Source organism: Solanum pennellii, chromosome 10, assembly GCF_001406875.1.
Source record: "Solanum pennellii chromosome 10, SPENNV200".
NCBI classification, from domain to species: Eukaryota; Viridiplantae; Streptophyta; class Magnoliopsida; order Solanales; family Solanaceae; genus Solanum; species Solanum pennellii.
In genome coordinates, this window is record NC_028646.1 from 2,726,352 (window position 1) to 2,742,132 (window position 15,781).

The 15,781-nt window shown below is 31.6% G+C and overlaps 2 protein-coding genes across 7 annotated transcripts; one reads left to right on the top strand and one right to left on the bottom strand.

The window, feature by feature from the left end:
• The first annotated feature begins 262 nt into the window (after positions 1 to 262).
• Positions 263 to 6,444, top strand: LOC107032561 (ELMO domain-containing protein A). Of its 5 annotated transcripts, XM_015234167.2 has the most exons (11): positions 369 to 615; positions 802 to 871; positions 2,430 to 2,532; positions 2,991 to 3,100; positions 3,305 to 3,373; positions 4,114 to 4,229; positions 4,571 to 4,625; positions 4,744 to 4,864; positions 5,468 to 5,515; positions 5,609 to 5,703; positions 6,018 to 6,444. In XM_015234167.2, exons 1-11 carry the CDS (start codon positions 410 to 412, stop codon positions 6,111 to 6,113), a joined length of 1,089 nt encoding a protein of 362 aa, XP_015089653.2. In that variant the 5' UTR covers positions 369 to 409; the 3' UTR covers positions 6,114 to 6,444. The 5 variants fall into 5 exon arrangements, with proteins under 5 accessions (XP_027768006.1, XP_027768007.1, XP_015089653.2 ...); XM_027912205.1 differs by lacking the exon at positions 802 to 871 and having other exon boundaries at positions 263 to 615; XM_027912206.1 differs by lacking the exon at positions 802 to 871 and having other exon boundaries at positions 310 to 615; positions 2,430 to 2,504.
• A 5,050-nt stretch (positions 6,445 to 11,494) lies between these two features.
• Positions 11,495 to 15,064, bottom strand: LOC107032216. 2 transcript variants are annotated; one of them, XM_015233803.2, is made up of 6 exons: positions 14,471 to 15,063; positions 14,165 to 14,385; positions 13,212 to 13,431; positions 12,680 to 12,765; positions 12,248 to 12,339; positions 11,495 to 12,112 (listed from the first exon to the last, which is right to left on the bottom strand). In XM_015233803.2, the coding sequence occupies exons 1-6, from the start codon at positions 14,558 to 14,560 to the stop codon at positions 11,874 to 11,876; spliced, it is 948 nt and encodes a 315-aa protein (XP_015089289.1). In that variant the 5' UTR covers positions 14,561 to 15,063; the 3' UTR covers positions 11,495 to 11,873. The 2 variants fall into 2 exon arrangements, 1 of the variants encoding a protein (XP_015089289.1); XR_003574915.1 differs by lacking the exon at positions 11,495 to 12,112 and having other exon boundaries at positions 12,553 to 12,765; positions 14,471 to 15,064.
• Between the last annotated feature and the right edge of the window lie 717 nt (positions 15,065 to 15,781).

Consider the following 15,781-nt stretch of genomic DNA (forward strand, 5'->3'; position numbering starts at 1 on the left):
CTACAAATAGAATGAATTATTTTTTTTAAGAACAATGGATAACTTTAATCATACTATTTGTTCCGATTCGTTTCGATTCCATCTCGGTATATAGTAAAACGGAACGGAACCGATTATTCATCTCGGTAATTCCGATCCGGTTCATCCCGATACCGGTCAATATACCGGTCAACAGGTTCCGTTTCGGTCCGATATCGGTTCGTTCTGATCCGGTGAATCGGTTCCGGTCCGTTGACCAGTCTTACTAATGCATACATTAATCACATAATCATTCAATTATTAATAATTTTAGAAAATCAAGACACAACTATTGATAATTTGATATCTATAAACTCAATTCAATTAATTTAAATGATTTTTTATTATTATTTTCATTTTTTATTAAAAGGCAAGTCTTTGATTAGCAAAAATGCTTTTAGCATCTGCAAATTGTAAATTAATCTGCAAAAATAGCTATAAATTAGGCGATGTTTTAGCAACATGTCTGGTTATGGAAGCCAAAAATGTGTTTCTTGATTTCTCCATTGATATCCCCCTTCTTCTCCATCACTTCTGCTGTCTGCCATCAACAGTTGAATCAAGAACATGGATTTACCTTAATCTATGCCATAAAAGGTACATGCCCCTTTTTTATGTGAGCTCCAAAGGTGCAAACTTTATATCTTTTTGGGGATTTTCACCATTTCCTATTGAATCAAAGAACACAAATTTCTCTTATTATATAAAGGGTGATATCTTTTTTGTATGTATGCTGTAAAGATGCAAACTTTATGCCTTTTTTGGGTTTTTACGCTTACACAGAATAGTTGAATCAAGAACACAAATTTCTTTAATAACACAAAAGGGTGATACGCTTTTCATTATGTATGCTGTAAATGTGCAAAACTTTTTTTTTTTTTTTGGGGGTGTCATCATTACCCAGAACTGTTGAATCAAGAACAGAAATTTCTCTTATTATATGCTAATTAAAGGTGGTGCCCACTTTTTCTTGTTGTGTATGTGCATGCAGTTTGAAAACTTTTATATTCTTTTTGTCTTATGTAATGATGTTATTTGTTGGATGTAAAAAAAGAGAGGAAGTATTTAGATTAACAACTTTTTTCCATAATTGTGCACCTGTAATGAAGGCAATTAAGCAAAAGTTCCCTTTGATTGTGGTGTTAATCTCTAATTTGTTTGTAATTATCCCACATTTCTCCTCTCTTTTTTTTCCCTTTTTGGAGTTAAATTATTTTGGTGATTGAAGTAAAGAGTGAGGATTGAAATGATGATAGTTTGAAATTGTAAGAAGGAAGCATGGGTTAGTGTAATCATTTGAACAACTGTTTATTATCATTCTTCTTTAACCTTTTTTTTGTTTCTGTTTGAAACTTTGGGAAATTTTTTGATCTCCCAACAATTTTTCTTTCTAAATGAGATTAAGGCGTAGCCAATGCATTCTTTCTTGTGCCTCCTACTACAAAGTAAGCTTCTTTTATCCTCATTCTAGTTCATCTTCTTGGAATCCTTGTATTTCGTTCGACGTTTGGGTATTTAGTAGCTTGGCTTAGTGCAAGTATAGTTGAACGGAATAGGTCGAATTGAGCAAAATGGATGTTGATGATTTGGGGTTTGAGGATTCCAACTAGTTTTGGATTGAGGTGTACTAGTTTTTATTATCGAATGCAAGTGTAGTTGAACACAACAGGTTGATGAGAATGAATGATAGGCTTTATCAGTTCACACTGCCATTCTTGAATCCCATTGGCAGTGTGAGTTGTTTTAATTATCTTAGGAAAGATTTGATCTTGATATTTATAATGTTTCCTCTTTCTTCTTGTTCTTTTCTTGGCATCATTTCAGTTTTCTGAAAGTTTGGTTGTTTATAGTTTGGTTTAGTGCAAACATTACATAGTGGAGTGAAACGGGTCAAATTGAACGAAATGGATGATGATTTGTATTTGCGTACCCCAACTAGTTTGGGATTGAGGTCTAGTAGTTTTCGTTAATGAATGTAAAGCATAGTTGATAGGACTGAATTATAGGTTTCATCAGTTCACTCTGCTATTCTTGAATCCTTTGGCCATGTGGAATGGAAGTATAGGTTTCATCAGGCAAGATTTGATCTTGAAGTCCTAATGATTACTCCTGTGCTTAAAAAAACTTACTTTGACTGTGGAACAACTTATCATTCTATTAGATTGTACTATAAGATATAGATCTTAGGTTAGATGATTGGATGATTGAATTGTCATCCCGAATTGTACGGGTTAACTTGAAGAGCATTAATTAGCAACTTTCTGCTGAAATCATAGTTTGATAGCCAAAGTAGATGATTGAATTCTGTCACATTTTTTCATTTAGTTGTGTCATTTACTTCCGTTAGCAATTTATAATAAAGCAAATGGCACTTCTATTTCAATTTTACCTCACAGAACGTATGAATTCAGGCTGATGAAGATGAAAGTAATTGGCACAGAAAGAAGCTAGATGAGGAGCCAGCATGGTCACATAATCCTCCACACGTAATTTCACAGTTTGCTCAGTGCTTTAGTGAGTGCAAATTATTTTTCTAGGTTACCACGTAAAATGATTTCATTGACGGTGTCTGCATCTGTATTATCTTTACCTACTGTTTGGAAAAGTTTCTCTTAGGTAGTGCAACTGGAGTGTATTTCAATATTTCAATCTTTCTTTTTTTTTTTTTTTTTTTGTGAAATTCACAGTACAACAAATATGTGATTTTGTGATGTCTGTGCTTGTATACTGCAAGTTTCGGGATGGTCCAAATAGAAATTGTTATTTGAAAAGCATAGTATATGATAGATTAGTGCATGGAGTAAACTACAACGTGAAGCATAGTGAAAAGGACTTTAATATAAACTTAAAGAAGCATCTCTTAGATTCTTTTTTGTTAGGGCTGTTGTTCCTTTTACTTAAGATGTAAAGCGAGATGTGTACATTTCCATTGTTATTTGTTCATTTCACTTATCAATTTTTGATTGCTGTAGCTAATGCTATGGTTGGACCACGAGCATGGATAGGAGGAATCTTCAACCGCTCGAGCAATAAACGACTGGGAAGCGATAAATATCTTAACTACCCTTTAACTCCTCATCAGGTAAACCAAAGAGCCATTTTGGCATTTGAGGTAATCTTACCTCTTTTTCGTGTCCCGTCTGGTTGAATCAGTTCCTTTGTTAAGTGGTTCTTTCTGTTGGTAGAAATTTGTTGAGACTGTTTTGGAAATTTTATTTTACTTGCCATTGTAATTTATACCTTCTTAACATTGTGAATTTTTGCATGTATATTTAATTTCTGCCAGGAACAAAGCTTACACGGGCTTCAAGAACGGCTAGGAGTACCTTTTGATGAAGCACGCCTAGATCATCAAGTATTTCCAAAATGCTTGTTCTGTTTTTATATCGTGCTAATTTTGGTTTAGTTACCATAAAACAATATTTATAGATAGTGAAATTGCAATTGCTACCGTTACGTAGAGGTGTTTTTTCATAAGGGACTTGGAATACTATATTTATTGATCCAAGTTATCTATCATGTTGTTTTAAAAAGATATGTAGTTGTGTACACTTCATATGAAAATCGTTTATACTAGATAGACATACTTTTCAGAATGATAAAGAATTATTACAACAAGATATTGAAACTTTATAGGAATTATGATGTTCTGATCCGGTCTGATTGGTCTTCTACTATCGGTAACAAGTATTATGCTGGAAAAATGTTTTCAGTTAACTAGTGATATTGCACTCGAAAACAGCACTAGTTCTTGAAATAAACCTGAAGTTTGCATATAGGCCATAGGCACTCTCATTAATTCAATATGCTGAAATTTATAAGAAATCACAAAAGCATTCTGTCTCTCTGATTTCATGGAAAGCATCGACATCTCTATTAAATTACATTTTATCTCAAGTCTTAGCGATAATATCAGTATTTTTTTATCTCATCAGAGTAGTAACTTAGTTTATAAAAGTTGAAAAGATTGTGCCTCTGCATTTTTCTTCTGGATTTTGTTTCTATCTGTACCTGCATCTCTTTCGAATTATAATCTCATTTATGTTTTTCTGGTTACAACCTGTATTTTAGAACATAACTGACTCCAATCTCCAGGAAGCTCTTCGAGATTTATGGAATGCAGCATTTCCAAATGTTAAGCTTAAAAGTTTGATCTCCGAGCAATGGAAGGATATGGGCTGGCAAGGAGCAAATCCATCAACTGACTTCAGGTCAGGTTCACCCTTTAAGATGTTAAATGTTTCGTCAAGACATGTCGATACTTTGGTCGCTTTTCATAGCAAGAAATGTGTAAAGACCTCTTGGAAGGAGGAGATGTTTATGTTTTTCAACTGTATTAATTAACATGAGTAGTGTTGCTTTTTCATCTCCAGAGAAGAAGGTATCCAACTATGCATTTGCAACGCTTGTCTAATTGCATTTCTATAACAATGAGTAGATAACTAAGAATTAGAGAGAAGTGATTGATCATCTTGTTCGCTTTTAACCAATGTAAAGTAATACTGAGATAGTGAGATATTTATGTCTCATTTGTAAAATCTTCCTGTTGCAGGGGTTGTGGATTCATTTCTCTCGAGAATTTGCTGTATTTTGCAACAAGATATCCGGTATGATTGTTTGGCTGTTCTGCAAAAAGCTTAAGCTGCTAAAACTGGTTTCTCTTTAGGTGCTCGTAGTATGATTGTCACATAATAACATAACTAATCGTGGATATTCAAAATCAAGGCTTGTTTTCATAGGTTGCTTTTCAAGCAAAGTGGATTGAGAGCAACATGGGAGTATCCATTTGCAGTTGCTGGAATTAATGTTACATTCATGTTGATTCAGATGCTCGACTTATTCTCAGGTGGATAGTGTGCTGCAAATTTGTGTAACTGCTCATTGGAATGATCTTCAAAAATCAGAAAAGCTAAACATTGAGAAATGACAATTCTACTGAAGATTCTCATAATGTTTTAAGTACTCCCTCCATTTCAATTTGTTTGTCTAGTTTCGACTTTGACACGATGTTTAAGAAAGTAAAGATATGTAGAATATATCAAAATGTCCCTAACGGACTAAAGGAGAGTAAGACTAATGGAGGGAGTAATTCGTACTTACTAAAAAATCATCTCTTATGTTGCTTGTATTCTCCAAAATGTTGTTGCACTCATATTCGGATCCTGCAAAAATGCGTTGACTTTTGAAGAATTCGACTCACAGCCAACAACATTTTTGGAGAGTACAAGCAACATAGACCATCTCCACTGCTTTCAGATATCAAAATATTACATTTTTTCTTATCTTATCTTCTTTTCACTGCACTGATTTATGGCTGGTTTTTCTCTGAGTTTTCGTTTTCTCTACTAGTATCTAAACTACTTTTCAGCTGGAAATCATTATGATTATTCTTGGAATTTAAAAACCGTCGGTGTTTTAGCAGACATTAATACTTCTTTTTCTCTTGCAGAAAAACCAAAGTGTCTTCCAGGATTAAATTTTGTCAAGTTGATAGGAGGTAAGCCAGTCAGGTACATAGAAAATTAATTGAAGTACTTGTGAATCGCTGTTCTCTTTAGATGAACTTTGCTTTCTGGAAAAAACCCTGCAGAAGATGACGAGGCGTTTGATGTTCTATACTGTATAGCATTTGCGATGATGGATGCGCAGTGGCTGGCTATGCGTGCTTCATACATGGAGTTTAATGTACACACACACTCTCTCACTCTCTCTCTCTCTGTCTATCTATCTCTGTATGTATGTGTGCACGCGCATCTCTCTCAGTAAGTTACACATAAGCTCTGTTGACCATACGAGGAGCATGTCACGAGCTTATGGATTAAGATCAACGCGTGTGATTTTAGAAAATGTTAATGCTGATTATTTTCTTTGTACATAGATGAAGAAAGGCATATGAAAACGAAACGAGCAGTTTGATCTGTTGTTATCTTAGATGAATTTGTAGCTTACACTCTCTTCTATGGTTTCTACTAAACGGTTTTTGTGTCTCGTTCCATCAGAACGTTTTGCAAGCGACGAGGATGCAGTTAGAGAGGGAACTATCATTAGATGATATACAAAGAATAGAAGATCTGCCAGCATTCAACCTGATATAGTAAACACACTTCTTCGTCCCCTCTATGTTGCTCGGATTCTTCAATCATGTTGACAGGTGGTGTGTGTCGGAAAGGATCTGACACTGGTACGACAACATTTTTGTAGTATCCGAGCAACATAAGTTTTAAAGAATAGTCAGTGTGTTATAAAATGATTTTAGATACATCCAATAGCCAAAACCTGAAGAGTTTTGTACAAAAGTTGATGGTTTTGGCAACTCAATATAAATATATATAGAAAAATTGTATTTAACTTTTTTTCTTAATTTCGTTTTGTATAATATTGGATTGAGATTAGTTTAAATACAACGATACAGACATTGAAGATAAATATAGTCAATTTCAACTTACTTAATCGTTATTGAATAGACAAAAGAAGTGGTGGTTAAGTTTCTTGGGAACCTTTAGTCAATCAACTGATCTACAAAATTCTCGAACGGTTTTATAAGTTGCATTTACAAATTTAGTAACACATCCAAAAAGTCATTTGTGTGGAAAATTCTTAACAAATTAGTGATGGATCAAATACCAAATATTTTATTGGAAAATCTACAAACATAATGTCGTCATGTCATTAAAATTTAGATGATTTGACATATAGTTATATCTTTTTGTGTAAAAATACTTGTCATACTATAAAACTTAATTTATTATTATCAAGTTATTATATGAAACGATTATTGATAATTATCTTTTTAAATGATCTGATAATGTAAGAAATTCTTTCATTCTCACTTATCGAACATAAATTAAATTCTATTTGAAAATGCAATAACATGCCCCATGTGTAGATAGGAGTTGTTTGTTGGGAATTTGCTTAAAATTTCTCCAATTGCCATATGGTTAGTAGTTGTGCTTTTAAGATAACATGATGTTCTTTGTCTCCAAAAAATTAAATTCATCCATATTGAGACTTTTATTTTTAATATTAAAATTAAAAATTCAATATAATAAATTTGTAAAAGTATAATTTTTTATTTATATATATATATATATATATATATGATTTTATTATATTATATTTGAGTTGAGGATCTATCGAAAACAACATTTTACCTTTATAAGAAAGAAAAAAGGTTGGGCATTCTGCTTAGACCTCAGTTATGGGATTATATCGAATATGATATTGTTGTAAAAATATTATAGTAGTATTATTGGTAGCTCAATTGTTAATAAATTTTGAGGCACAGTACAATTAAATGGTAAAACACTTTAATAATTAACGTGAATAATATTTGTGAATATTCACAAGTAAAAGAATTTAAAAGAGTGGGAGATGTCACTTTTAGTCCCTCAATTAATAGTAAATTATAATTTTAATTCCTGTAATATATGACACAATTAATTAAAATGTACGCTTTCGATTTCTTTACGTAGGAAATATGTTTAACTTAGACTATTTTTAAAAGTATATATTCTCAAATATGAAATAACAATACAAGCTTAACATAACGCATAAATACTTAAACAGTGGAAGGTTAATAATTCTGAATTTATAGTAAATATTCATAAACAAAAGAATTAAAAATACACATTGTAGCTAACAAAAAATTGCATATATCAAGAAAAATAAAAGCAAAGATAAATGGAAGATATATAGTAAGAATTGAACTTACCGACACGAGTTATTGGACCTGTGGTAGAATGATCAAGATCGTTATATTTTAAGCTAAATTGAGGTCTCGAGTTCGGATTCGAAGCTCAAACTTTTGAAAATAAAAAAATTTGTAGTAAAAATATTATCGTAAAAATAAGACTTACAATACGCAAATTCAAATTATTTCAAACTTTCATACTCAACACTAGATTGATTATGAGATTTCATTTGTTAATTAGTGGCATAATTTTGCAAAGTGGACCTTTCTTATTCTCAAGAAGTCAAGGATATCTAAAACATTTTAATTAATAAATTGGACACACAATTAAGTGCTTGATTAATACTACTTTGTAGTTTGTACATTATCCTAGGAACAAAAAATTAGGTAAAAGTCCATGATAATTAATTCCATGTACTTCCAATGGGATAATTAATGGACGCAAAAAGTCGAAACCTAACTCTTAAAGTGTTGAATGACTTCGCCGTTCCGTCGATGTGTCTGCTTTATGTTAAGAATATTTTTGTAATTTCAAACCTTTTGTTAATATATTTGTTTTATGTCGAGGACATGTTTGAAATATCAATGTTTATACTTCAAATGGAAAATGCATAAGTATCCCCTCAATCTAAAGTTCGAAATTCCATAGACACACTTATACTATACAAAGGTCCTATTACCCTCCTGAACTTATTTTATAAGTAATTTTCTTCCCCTTTTCGGCTTACGTGGCACTAACTTGAAATAAAAGTCAACCAGCATTGCGCCTACAAGATAATGTCACGTAGGCCGAAAAGGGGTAGAAAATTGTAATAAAATAAGTTCAGGGGGTAATAGGACCTTAGTATAGTATAAGTGTGTCTCTGAGGTTTCGGGCATAGGTTGAGGAGGTACTTGTGCATTATCCCTACTTTAGATGTGTTTTACAAATGACTTTTCGCTTTTAGTTGAGTTCTAACTTCTACATCAAAATATCGATAACATCATTAAATATTTATCAAATAAGAATATACGACACTTTTTTTGAATTGACTACACAATAAATATGTTATGTAAATTGAGAAAAAAAAATACGTAATACCACTTTTAATATAATTTGTTGGGCCAAGTTTAAGGATTTTTCTTTTATAATAATTAAGTTTATAGTTAAATATTTAGTATTATAAGTAAAACGATAGATTAAGGATCATAGGATGCCAATAATTATTTAAATTTTTTTCTTCAAATTTTATTCTTGAACTAACAACTGATTCTCTTTCGAGAAGAAAATTACTTATAATTAAAATCGAACTTAAAAATATATTTGATTGATCGAATATTCGATCGATAAATATTCAATAGCATTATCATAGCAATGTTGAATGTTCAACTTTAGTTAGATCTCTTTTTTTCTCAATAAAAACAAATAAATAAAAAAGTCCAACAACTGATGGCTAGAATCTATCTCTCATTTTGAATATTTTTGTATTTTACCTAAAAAAGTTCTTTTTTTATTATTATTTTTTCAAATCATGACTTGTGTAGTGAGATAATTTAAGAATGTAAGAGAGTAGATAATATATATTTTATTTTTATTACAATAGATAAGAATTTAGTACAAGCACATAGTTTTGAAATAGTGTATATGTTTCCTCATGTCCATTTTAAACATAGTTTTGGATTAAAAAAAAGTAACTCGATGCATTAAGTTAGCAAAAAGACAATTTTAATATGATTAATAAAGTTATTGTCAAGTGATTATAAATTACGAGTTTAAGCTATAAAAAAAAAGATATTTTAAAGAAATACAAAATAAGACAAGCTTTAAATATTGTTTAAGATTCTAACAAAAAAAAAGAGTGGATACTGTTGATAAGATATTTTGGAATATTGTATAAATTATTAATATGACCAAGGTAAAATTTGGGGAAAAAAGTATTAATGCTTTCTTAATTTTTTAAAAGTGATGAGTACTTTATTTTGGACCAAATTTATTTGACTAAAATGACACTTAAAAATGGACTACAGATGGTAGTATATCTTTTCTATTCTATATAAAATCAATGATATGATGATTTTTTTAATATATATAAATATTTGGATATTCGTATTGAAGTTTTCGCAGTGTAAAATTAATTTAAAAAATTGTTTTCTAGCAAAAAAAATATATATTCAAGATTTAAATTTAAAGTTTTTAATTTATCTCATTTATGATTTGATAGTTTTGTTGACAATGTGCATCTATTTTTGCCACTAGTTGTATGAGAGTAATTAAGAGGAAATAATTTCATGTGAACATAAGATAATGTCTTACAAAGATTTTTTGGTATTAATTTCTAAGATCTCTTATGTTAACACTACAAATATATATATATATATGTATATTCAACGATAGTTAATATCATTGCATTTAAAATCGCTAAAATATTTAACAACATTTATAAAGAATGTTGGTTATAGATACTCTTATTTATAATATATCAACAATTATTGATCATTTATTTGTTATAGTATCACTTTTATTGATCTCCATGTTTTTGTGTGAAGCTGAATTGATCAGACCAACAGACTTTGAATATCGAATAACTAAAGTGAAAAATGTCCTCCACCCCCCTTCTTTCTCTCTCTCGTAGCAAACTTATGTCTATATTTTATTTCGATTCATAATATAACAATAACATATTGAGTAATAGTTTTATAATAAAAAAATAATGTGTTCATAGTATTATCCCTACTTTATAAAGAAAGTATGGACAATTTAGTAGTAGTTTTTCAACTCTATAGAGTATATAACCAACAATTCTATTACTTCATTCAAGTTTGAATTGTGTATTGCAATTTGCAAAAAGGAGCCCACATTAGGTTTTAGACTTTTAGGAAGGTCAATTAAATCATCAACCAACTCATTCAATGTGAATATCGATATCGGTGTGGTCGAGTCAATCTGTGCGCACCTCAATTATTTCATTAAAATCAGTGGTATTTGTCTTTTGGGATTTTTACTAGTATCTGATTTTCTCATTGGCATCTGACTAAATTCGCATTGAAACACTCTATGACAAAGACTAGTCCATATCTATAGTCGAGACTTCTTATTAAGGATGAATTTAAACTCGACTAAATTTGAGTTTATATTGAGAAGTCCTACATTAAAGAAAAACACTTCTTAACAAAGATGACTTCATACCTAAGGCTCAAACCTAAAACTTCTGAATAAGAATGAATTGAAACACGACTAGATTCAAATTTACGTTGGAAAAGTCCTATATTGAGGAGAAATACTCCCTAACAAAGACCACTACATTCCTAAGGGTTCAACTCGAGACCACTGATTAAGCATGAAATGAAACTCAACCAAATACAAATTTATGCTTGGAAGTCCTTTCGTTGAAGGGTAAATCCTCTCTAATAAAGACGACCCCGTATATGCTGTATCTAAGGCTCAAACCGAAACTCTAATTAAGGATGAATTGAAAGTCAACTCATTTCGAATCTATGCTAGGAAGTTCTACATTGGAAGGTAAATCCTCTTAATAAATACGACTACATACCTAACGCTCGAACCTGAGACTAGTGATTAAGGATGAATGAATACTTATCACTCCGCCATCGCAACCTTTGTAGCCCAACAATGTTGAGGCATGTGTTAATAGGATTTGAACCATGATTTTTCATAGTATCATCTTTTCTAGCAATTTGTCTTCTATGCAATTAGCCAATAACTGGAGTAATAGATTAGTTTTTTCTCTATATATAGATCACATATTTAGCATAACAATTTTAAAAGCACAAGAACCACTAAACAAATGAAGGGTTGCAAGAACTGCATTCAAGAGAAAGGACTTCATTGACATCTGATGATCATGTACACGAATTAGTCCACAGTAACAACGAGCCACTAGAGCTCGTCTTATGCTTGATCTCAAGTTTTATCGCTTAAAAGCTAGGCTCTTTCCTATACAAAAAGGTTGTCACAGAAGTCACAAGCTAATGATTACTGCGATCCTCGACTTAGGAAAAGGAGGGGACTGCATAAACGCTTAATGCCTTTACATAGGATGCATCGATGATTCTTAGTTCAAAGGCTGATCATGCTTTCAAGTGACAAAACAAGATTCCAAAGAGGCCAAAGTAGAAAAGGATTTCCGGTAGTCAATTCCATTGTTAGCGTGCAAAGATGATTTCATCAACCACGACGAATACTCATGTAGTTGAAGTCATGGTGCTGAACCCCCAACTGTTTTAGCCAAGAATCAGCCACGCTAAAAAGTGACATCAGCCTCTCTTGGTCCCTTCCGCTTCTATCAGAAATCCACACGTCACCCTGCATCTTGTAAGTGGCCAAACCGAAAGGTGGGAGAGAGATGTTCTCCCCTTCCTTTCTTTTCCTACTACCATTCTCCATGTCATCTTCAAGATCCATATCTGGACAAGAGATGAAGGATATGGAGTAAAGAATATTCCGAATAGACACTAGTAGAGTAAAGAATAAAGCTTGGAATTGAAAGGGAATATAAGCAATGGTGAATTCAGTTGTTCAAAGGACAAAAGGAATAATACCTTGAAAAGAAGAAGAAAGGGTGTGGAAAGTGAGAAAGCACGTCGATAAGTCCTTAATGGTTCTCCCCATGGGAATGTGATATATCGGATACCTACAATTTTTTCACCTCAATAAAGTTAGTGACCCGATCATTCCTTTATTCCCTTTTCCATATTTGATGGTTGCAAAGAAAGAAGCAAGACAGCAACAATAAAAGTATAAAGCATCAATGACATGATATCATGTAGGATATGCAACAGAGAAAACATAATCTCCTGATTCTTCTTGGCCACTAATGGAAGGTAAATATAAAATTTTACGTCACCTTATATAAGTACTTGGACGGAAACATAGTTTAATGCATCTAAATCACTTGAATTTGATAAAGTCGTATAGATTAACGACAGATTCCAAGATCATAAGTTGCAAACAGAGAGTAAAGGCTGCTATACCAAGCAACTGCCATCCAACTAGCAGGCGAAAGGTCGACACTTCTCAATGACATTAGTCCAGGGTATCTTTCAGCAAAGCCATTAATCTGAAAGGCAACATGAACTGGTGTTAGACTCGCATAAATCAAAAGAAAGAAACATATTCTTAAACATACAAACCACATATTTCACATGGTTTTAATACTCTTATCATCATAAAATAGCATTACATCAATCTAACTTCATAAAGAAAGAACATATGCTTCTAATTATATATCAGATGATATGATATTATGCTACTGATGGTTTCGGGAAAAAACTGTAAAAAGGGCATATATTAGTTGATTATACAATTAAAACAGATTAAGAGGCAGACGAAACTGCAACACTCTACATGATGAACTACAATAAATATATCTAATTCTACCACATAATTTCCCAGTCATTATAAGCAGCGAGAAAAGTAACTAACACCTAACATGGTAACAATCCATAACTCAATATAGATTTCCTTATCGCATAAAAAAATGACATGATTTGGTAAAGATGATACCTTATCCATTAGAGGAACTCTTCCATACGGGGTACATCTCTCAAAATACTGAAAATATAGGTAGCCCAACCTATCATTCGTTCTGCTTAAGCTATCTTGTTCAACTACACCTTCCTCAGAAGAGCATCCGTCCCACCTCGATAGCTTTTCATTCTCGCTCTCTTCACTTAACGAATCGCTGAAAGAATCCCTCATCTCGCAAACAAATTCGGCCTCCTCCCTAAAAGGAACAAACATTTTTACAAAATCATTGTAATTTGACATGTCATAACAGTGTCAGTTTTACCTGTTCATTCTTCTGCATAACCATTATTGACCTTAGTTGGTTTACCAAGTAATCAAGAAACTACTGAAGGAGTCAACTTCAGGAAACACATGATCACCAAAAAAAAAGGAACAATTCTAAAACCAGTGTAACTTCAACAGAAAGCAAGAAACCACCTTTACAAATTTTGACCAGCTCAACATAGTGCATAAACATTCAACCTTCCAACTTTTAGAAATATACTAAAAAAAGCAAGAACACCACCCCACCCCACCCCCACCCCCAATCCAAACCAAATTCTAGTGCTACAATCAACAAGCTTATGAAGGACTAAACTTCAGGAAACACGTGATTATCAAAATAAACAACAATTCAAAAACCAGTGTAAACTTCAACAGAAATCAAGAAACCACCTTTTCCAAATTTTGACCAGCTCACATAGTTCATAAGCCTTAACCTTAGAGGCAGAGCTAGGATTTTCATCAAGGAGTTCAATATCTACTATATTTACATAAAAAAATTCAGATGAATCCCCTAGGCCTCCACCTGACTCCATTTGTGATCAAGCTTTCCAATTCTAAGAAAAACATTTAAAGAAGCAACAACCCCCTAACCCCCAAACAACAACCAAATTCTAGTGTTATGATCAAATTGAGATAAAACAAGAATGTATACAAAAGGGGTATACCTTAAAAAGTTTGCAGGTGAAGTGCTGGTAAAGATTTGAATTGCTGAGAGATAAGGAACATAATATTGAACCAAAGTTTCCCCTGTATCCAATCTAATAGGTATTCCAGCCCCATAAGCACTCCATTCATCAAAACAATTCCAAAGATCAGCCAACTTGAAATATTCCACCTTTTCCCTTTCCCATGGATGCCATAGCCTATTCAGGTTTCTAATCTCACTCTACACCAACAAAAATAAAATAACATATAAACACAAAATTATACACACAAACAAGAAATAAAATTTTATCAAATAAAAAACAAACCTTGGCTAGAAACTGAGATGGGACTAATGGGGTTGTACAATTAAGAAAACAATCAAGATTTGATTGCATTGAACCCTTTTCCATTGTCATTAATTATACAAAAGAAAAAACACAAAAAAGAAAGAGAGAAATTGAGAAAAAAAATTAAAGAAAAAAAAAACAGAAACTTTTTTCTCTCTTTCTCTCTCACCAAAGAATGGAAGAGACAAAAAAAAAACAGGGTAAGAGAAGAGGAGAGATAATAACGGGATTTTATGTATTATATATGGAAACACAAAACATAAAGTTTTGATTTTTATGCTTCCGGTGACCGGAAACCGATGATTCCGGCGAGATTTTCTGACAACAGTCAAAACCCACAAGCTAAAATTAACACAAATTTCAGCTAAAACTTTTCAAGATTACACAAACCCAAGAAAAAACAGAGACTTTTCTTTGATTTTCAGAGAAATTAACACAACCCCACAAAGCAAAAATATTACCCGCGAGTTCCGGCAAACAGATTTAAGAAGAAAATAAGAAAAAGTTTGGACTTTAGGAAGACATTTGTGTGACGCGAAGAAAACAGCGAAAATTAAGGTGGTGAGATAAAATTTTACTAACACTCTTTTTATATATAATATAAAGTGTGACGAGTAAACTCGTCAAAAAAAATAAGAGGGTGTTGCTCGAATAATAATAATTTTATATTTTTAGTCTAAAATTATAACTTATGAATATAATCAAGATTCATTAAACGAAAATGATTGAATAGAATTGAGGTAAAATATTAAGTGTTTCTTTATATTTATAATTACAGGTCTTGGATTTAATTTTTAGTATGAAAAAATTGTTTTCATTTGAAAGTATTTAGTGTTTAATATGAATTTGAATTTTAATATGAATATCGAATAGAAAATAAAAAAAATTATAGAAGAGAAGGTGATTTTCGTATATAAGGATTTTTTTTTTTGGTTTAGGGGTCATGATTCACGTAAATAGATTATTTTTTGGTATGGTAATTAAAAGTTATTTGCAAATTATTTTTCTTATATTTAAAAATAAAATTAGAAATTAAAATATCCTTATTTGAGCGTTAAATAGTAAAGCAATATTAATAACTATGACAAATAATTATAAATTATTAAATTTTACATTATATTCAATCTAGTGTTTATGTTAGTCAATTCACAATTTTTTTTTAATTTTTACGATTTCAAGCTTCATAACATTATCACACGGATCTTAACAAATTGATAAAATTTAGTATTATATAGAAAATATTTAATATTTATTAAGTTACTGATAAATCATATTGGATCAATATAATTT

Bases quoted from the DNA above. Each gene is read 5' to 3' on its own strand.
- LOC107032561 (XM_015234167.2), top strand. From the start codon at position 410: ATGCTTTTAGCATCTGCAAATTGTAAATTAATCTGCAAAAATAGCTAT. The intron at 2,533-2,990 runs GTGAGTGCAAAT...TGATTGCTGTAG, and splicing joins ACAGTTTGCTCAGTGCTTTA to CTAATGCTATGGTTGGACCA. The intron at 4,230-4,570 runs GTCAGGTTCACC...TTCCTGTTGCAG, and splicing joins AATCCATCAACTGACTTCAG to GGGTTGTGGATTCATTTCTC.
- LOC107032216 (XM_015233803.2), bottom strand. From the start codon at position 14,560: ATGACAATGGAAAAGGGTTCAATGCAATCAAATCTTGATTGTTTTCTT. The intron at 14,386-14,470 runs GTTTGTTTTTTA...TTGTTGGTGTAG, and splicing joins CATCTCAGTTTCTAGCCAAG to AGTGAGATTAGAAACCTGAA. The intron at 12,766-13,211 runs GTATCATCTTTA...GTTGCCTTTCAG, and splicing joins GAGTTCCTCTAATGGATAAG to ATTAATGGCTTTGCTGAAAG.